The sequence below is a fragment of the Dermacentor albipictus genome, chromosome 8, assembly GCF_038994185.2.
Source record: "Dermacentor albipictus isolate Rhodes 1998 colony chromosome 8, USDA_Dalb.pri_finalv2, whole genome shotgun sequence".
Taxonomy (NCBI): domain Eukaryota; kingdom Metazoa; phylum Arthropoda; class Arachnida; order Ixodida; family Ixodidae; genus Dermacentor; species Dermacentor albipictus.
In genome coordinates, this window is record NC_091828.1 from 120,521,825 (window position 1) to 120,528,524 (window position 6,700).

The following is a 6,700-nucleotide window of genomic DNA, read 5'->3' on the forward strand; positions in this document are numbered from 1 at the left end:
AGCACTGTCATCATCAAGCAATTGTTGTCGCTATTGTTTTTATTCCATTCACTTCGACATTGTTGCAAAGCCATCACAGACATTGTTGTCATGCTGCTATCATCATGCCGTCTTGTTGTTGTCATCCCACATGCACTCACGTCGCACTCACAGTTTCACAGCTTACGTGAACACGTGGCATCTGGTAACAATTTGCATAGCGCCAAGGCTAGAAGTGAGCTATCCACAAAATGATTGGCATATCATTGATTCCCACAGCGTAGAGGATCTGCATAATTTCTCTCCAATTATTTTTGTGGCAGGCATACAAATCCTGCACTTATTACAGAGTTATTGCTTTCTCATGTTATGCAGAGAGCCTCGTTAATCCCCGTTTCAATCTCTTGTGCAACCGCTGAAGGCCACGTGTGAATCAACGTTTAATGAGCACATGTAGACCGAGGAATTGTACACGGCTAGACAGGGCGACAGTCAAGTGACCGAATAGATGGACAAGTAAAAATGAGTGCAGCAGGTAACTGAGTGAAAGACAATGGCAGCACGACGTACTCTTGCATTCGCAGGAGCCTGTCGGAAGAAGGTGGCATTCTGGTCATCGACAGCATGGCCGCGACCAGTCCCTGGGAGAATCTGGTGCTGCGCGTTTCGCTTTACTGCATTGCATGCGGGGCAGTCTATGTGCTGGGAACCCTAATCACAGGCAGCACCTACATATCTGCCATTGTGTTCAACAGGTAAGTGGAAGACATTCCACAAGACTTCGTATTATTGTTGGAAGACAGAAATACAGCATTGTAAATTGTACTCCGTTTCGCATATCGCAGGCAACGCTGGCTATGCTAGAGGAACTTGTCGCACGACCTACATTCAGAGACAAAAAGTTGTGCATTCCACGTGACAGCAGAAAATAAGAACGTGCTAGGGCCATTTGCCGTTACGTAGACCTCATTCGTTACAGTCGCAATACATGAATCACTTATCACGCAGAAGAGATCGCAGATCTTTACCTTAACTGCAGAACGAGGAGTTTCCCGAATGCGTTTGTTGTACAGCTTCCACGGCACACTAACTGCATTTGTGACGGAAACATAGTGTGTCACTTACTGGAAGCATAAGGCATACAAACAATATGTGGTTTTGCACAACTTACATTACAATCGAGTAAATATAATACATGGCAGGAATGCGAGAGACGCCTATCATTCTTGGTGTTGCCACAGTGCCCCCTGGAACTGCTTGGTTGTCGACACAATGCCCTCTCAACAGCTGTAAATGCATGCGAGCCCCCCCGCAAGGACATTGCATAAGCGGCAGCACTTACTGCCAGGCTTGCTTACAAAATAATTAAAAAAGGTATGCAAAAGAACGCAAGCCGGGCATGGTGCTTTGTGTACCTGAATCACTTTGGGTACCCAAATCCATTTGTGTTCACCAAATCTAAAACTCCCTGCAGCCTCGCCACTCTTCACTCGTCGCAGCTTGCATGCACGGAAGGATCGCGGGAGAAGGGAAAGGTGCTGTCAGAAATCTTGCTCCATTTGGAGTCTTTTCAATAAAAGAAATGCTGTTACTAGCCATGGCGACCCTTGCAAACAAAGTGATGAGAAAAAAAAAAAGACAAAAGATTAATTGAAGGTACGGCACGGCACATTTCTGCTATTTCTGAAAAATGAACGCCGTGCAAGTTTGTCCATGCAGACAGCTGACGCAGGGTGTGCAAGCCTCAGAGCTGCACTAAAGAAACGTGGCATCAAGACGACCATGCGCAAGCAGCCGTCCAGCAAATCAACACTTCATGATGTCATAATTTGAAACAGTCGTGATGTCATAATCTTGAAACAGTGCTACATGATGGAAGCCCAGGTTGCCAGCGGGTGCTGGCCCGTCATGCACAGCACATTATGCACAGCACGTGGCAGCAGCTATTTCTCCTAAATCTTTAATAAAAAGTTTTGTCTATCTCTCATTCCCAATGCGTTGTGCCATGTGAGGGAATGACAGTGCTAACGTTCCCGCAGGCTGTGAAAAATGTTGCGCAATGCCTGGAGCAAACCCGTCTCGCTTCGTGTTATGTGTACTGCGTGAACAAACACAGGTGGTGCACCCAAGGTAACATTTAGCGTCACGTCATGACAGCCGTATGCCATCAACACCACTGCTAAATATCATCAGTGAACACAAACAGCGTAGGAAGCTTCGCTTAGATCGATTACACAGCGCATGGGATCTGCACAATTTTTTTAAAGGAGTTTAATGCATGTTCTGTGAAACACCTTGTATATGTGGTGACTTCACAAGAGGCTTTACTTGTAATATTTCCAGAGCAAATTTTACTTCCACTATTTCATGACACATTTAATGCTTGCAAGATTTAAAACCAGTAGGAAAGAAATATGCACTTTTTTATCTGGAATCGTCAAAAAAAAAACACACACAAAAGAAGGTGTGAAACAGAACATGAGGCCAGGTGCTGTCTCTATATCTAATTTGAGCCTGTTTAGTACGTACATGGTTTAGGTGGAAAAGCTGTAGCTCTGACATTTCTTCAGAAAACTTCCTGCTGGTTTTTAATGATGTTTTTTTAGTAATTCAGTATGTGAAAGAAAAAAAGAAGACATTTTCTATCGTTTATGAGAGAGGGCACACAAAAGTGATGTTAAACAAAGCACACTGCCATCTGCTATTTATTGTTTGATATGTGAAGGCATTGTAGCCAGTTGTTTAGTCAACAAAGGCATTTATGCCAATCTCCCGAGCAGTGCAAGGGGGAGTACATTATGTTTCCAACCAACTACAGTAGTTCAGTGGCTGCAGACTTTCTTATGGAAATTGAGTGACGTCATCATGGGTTGTTAACATTCACGTTTCCTATCTGTAACAAATAATGCGTAGTACTTATGGTTGGACCGTAGTGTCAGCATGATCATATAGATGCATTCAGTGCTTAGCATCTACAATAACTTGATGTAACTGTGCAGAAAATGGTTAAATTTTTTCTATAGTAGCTAAATACGGTGGTGCCCATGAGCCAAAAATATAATCGACTATGGCATTCCACTGCCAAGGAAGAATTCGTGGCTTTTATTCTGGGTTACAGTAGCTACGGTCCGTTCCAATAAGAGTGGAATGCAAAAACACTCAAGTACAGGGCTTGAGAATTCAAATGTGAATAGCAACAAATGACTTTTACGCACGCTTACCTGGATGTGCCACACATAATCACTCGTTATCTGCTTTCTAAGCACAGAGTAGTCCCAGGTGTACATTTTATGGCTTGAATTAAGCGCCTGCTGCTACTGGTGAAACTAGAAACAAGGTAATGTGTTGGAGCGGTTTCAAAACACTAGTTCACATTTGAAGTTATGAGCACTGTACCTCAGTTTAGCTGTGCTGTGAAGGCAGACAGCTAGTTGAAATTAATATGAAGCTCCCTCAGTTGTGACACCTCTCGTAGCTTGTATGTTGCCTTGCAATGGTAAACTCTATAATTTAACTTTATGCTGCTTACAGAGTGCTCGCAGTGGTGAGAGGCACTCAGAGGAGTCCACCGCCTGGAAAGCAGCCATGGTCGCCAAGGGTGTTCTTGTTGGTGGCTGGCCTGCTCCTTCTGATCGTAGCCACATGTGCTGCTACGGCATTGTTTCTGGGCAGCATCGTCTTCGCCATCAGGGTGAGTTGCCTTTCACTTAGCTGTCTTGCGGCCTCTGCCATAAGTTCGCTGAGGAGAAGTCAAGTGGAAGCACTGCTTAGACATGTGGGGTTCGAAAGACTAGTTTCATGGAACTGTTTCGTGAAAATCTTCCAGTTTTGTTTCGCCTCACCAGCACAGACCCAGTGCTAACATGCCTTGTGATAGACATCAAAACACTTTTGCAACAATGTTGACATCTCTTGTTAGGCCTAGCATATTGTTAGGCCTAACATTTTGTTAAGCCTAGCAGCATCAGAGCAGAATGACCTCGGAGGTAGCAACAAATCTTTAATAAATTGTAGCAGATTAGTTAGCGAATTAGCAAGCTAAAATATTAAGAGCTGTTAGCAATGGTGGATTCGAATTTAAATGCTCTTGCCTTTGGTGCTATGGTGTTGTCTTGCACCCTGAGGATGTTGTGCAAAGCCTGCTGTGCGAAAAAATCTAAAGCTAATGTGTATATGCAACCTTCAGCGCTCTCATTGTGTTCTGTGCATGTATGGTGTACATCCTATACTTTATTGCACACAAAGTATTTCTTGTTCTCTTTTTCATCACGGCAACGAGATTTTGTTGGGCACGAGAATATGCTGATATTAGTGAGCATTAGTTTGGATGTTTTCCATTTTATATGATAATTAATTATATTTTTGCTAGTTATATATTGAGGTTTGACTGTAATAGTGCTAAAATTAGATGTCATCTCCACGCATGCCCCAGCTGGTGTACCAGTGCGCGTGCCAGACAGCTCAAGAGGAGCGACGGGGTCCCTCTAGCGAGACCAGCGGCTGGCGCCTGCAGCTGTGCCTGCTTCACCTGTGGCTTTGGGTGGCCGTCCTGGGGCTGCCCGCGGTTATAGTGTGGTTCTCAGTGGGACCCCTATCGCCTCGGCCGGGTGGTGCCGACCCGCTCGCAGTGACTGCAACCTTCCTGCTCTTGGCGCAGGCCGTCCTCTGGCAACCTTTCGTTCCAAATCCCCAGGGGTGAGCCGCTTGTTTTGTGTACTACCGATTAAAACGATCGACGATTCATCAAACAATTGATTCATGTTAAGAGGAAGCTTTAGCATTTGAGCTTTAATCTAAATACATGTGACTGAAGAAATTGGCTTTCTCGGCATGACTGCACCGATTTTGATGAGGTTTGTTGAATTTAAAATAAATTATTAAAGCCTAATGACTGTATAAACAAATTTTTTATTTAGGCCGCTATATCTTTTACAGACATCATTGAAAGTTGCAAAGTCAAAAAGAATTCTAGTACCAAGTTTTCAGTCCTGTAACTGAACTGAATAATCAATAATGGTATCGCAATTCTGTAAACTACACCTGTATGAAACATGAGGGGGACAAAATCAGTTTGTATTATACGACACTCTGAAATATACCCATCTCTTGTGAGTAGCACTTTTGCAAAACCCTTGCAAACATTGTAATAGTTTCATGTAAGCTGTAAATTCGTATATCAAGTTTGTCAGCTTTAGGTTCTGTAGCAGTAGATGCAATGTACAGAACTGCAATGTCTGTTTTTGGCGCTGGGTTACGGATTTGTAGACTGTTCTTCAATTTTTTTGAAACTGACCTATTTCTGGAAAATTTTGTAAAAAAAAATTTCAGACCCTAAATCAAAATTTTTCTTCCTATAGAACACATACATAAAAAATAAAAAGCGTTCTAAATCAGTGAGGAACATCAAAATTGAAAGTAAGAAAATAAATTATGCAAATTAAGAAACAAAATGCTACATAACTTTCAAAATTATTAATGAAGAATAAAGAACTGTTGTATGGTGCATTCGAGTTGAGAAAGAGCACTTGGGCCTAACTTGCGACAGCGCGAGAACTAACTTCCCCTGTGCTTTCTCCAGCCCCATTGTTCGTCACTTGGCATGGTCGTGACGCACCGTGTTAGTCTTTCAAGACGGCGCCGCAAATACGAGCCGAAGTGTCACAGCACCATCTGTTGCGCAGGTTGTACTATCGGCCGGTCTCGTGGCTGTGTCGGATCCTGTCATTTGCTTGCGTGCTGCTCTCTCCCGTGCGGATGTACCGGGCGGCACCGCTCATCGCAGTGGCCTACGCTGCATTGGCGCTGCAGCAGCTGCTCTCTCCCCAGCAGCTCGGTCACAAAGCCGACTGAACAAACATGCATCGAAAACGGGTCACAGCTTCTGCCAGGTCACAGCATAAGGACGAATAAATTTTTTTTTCTTGCGGAATTTCGGAGATGATTGTTCAACAGCAGTACGTGGCTCGACCAACACTGGAAACTCGTCTGTCTCTTGGCCTGGTAGCCAACGTGTCTCCTCCTGTGCACACTCCAACGGATGCATAGCCCTCACTGCCGACTACTCTCTCAAACGTGAACAAGCAGAATGGAGCTGGTGGTTCTTCCACTCCTCTAATAATCTCTGGCACATGCTGAATTTGGTCAAGCCATGTTCAACACATTTACTGCCTGGGCTTCATTTGAGTAACATGGCCCTCTCTTGCAGCATTTTTGTCTCCTGAGGAGGCCGAGATTTGTTAAAAGCGGGGTGATGAGAGTTGGGTGAGAATGTCTTCCACTGAATGTGTATGTCATGGCCACAGCTAAGTTGTCACTTTATGCTCCTTTGTGTGTGTGTTTGAATTAGCTTCAGCATAGGTTAACATAATTGAGGCATTCATTAACATAATGGGCACATACTGTAGCATAACGCATGAGTGCATATGTAGAATAATAGGTGCATGGCTTTATACAAGGGTGCTTCGATTATTGTCATGCTGGTGTAATGACCCAATCACATTCCTCAGTTGCATCCGGTGCTTGCGGTACACAGAAGCATGGCCTCTGAGATTGGTTTCTGTTACTCCAAAGGAATCCGCTGGGGTATGCCAACTGGACACCATCCAATGAAGGGCTACACTTATGTTCTGACAAAGGCTCTGGGATAATTTGAGCACATTCCAAATGCTCTGCACATGAAAATTTCACCTATGATAATGACCTAGAAATTTGAGTGGCATGA

At 43.9% G+C, this 6,700-nt stretch overlaps 1 protein-coding gene across 1 annotated transcript in view; it reads left to right on the plus strand.

Moving 5' to 3' along the window:
• Positions 1–5,906, plus strand: part of LOC139048572 (GPI inositol-deacylase-like) — a 29,684-nt gene extending 23,778 nt beyond the window's left edge. Inside the window, exons 13-16 of the mRNA XM_070522987.1 lie at positions 564–734; positions 3,511–3,670; positions 4,412–4,674; positions 5,661–5,906. Coding sequence (XP_070379088.1) covers positions 564–734; positions 3,511–3,670; positions 4,412–4,674; positions 5,661–5,829 — 763 coding nt within the window. The 3' untranslated portion in view covers positions 5,830–5,906. The remainder of the gene's footprint in view (positions 1–563; positions 735–3,510; positions 3,671–4,411; positions 4,675–5,660) is intronic.
• Positions 5,907–6,700: the final 794 nt, after the last annotated feature.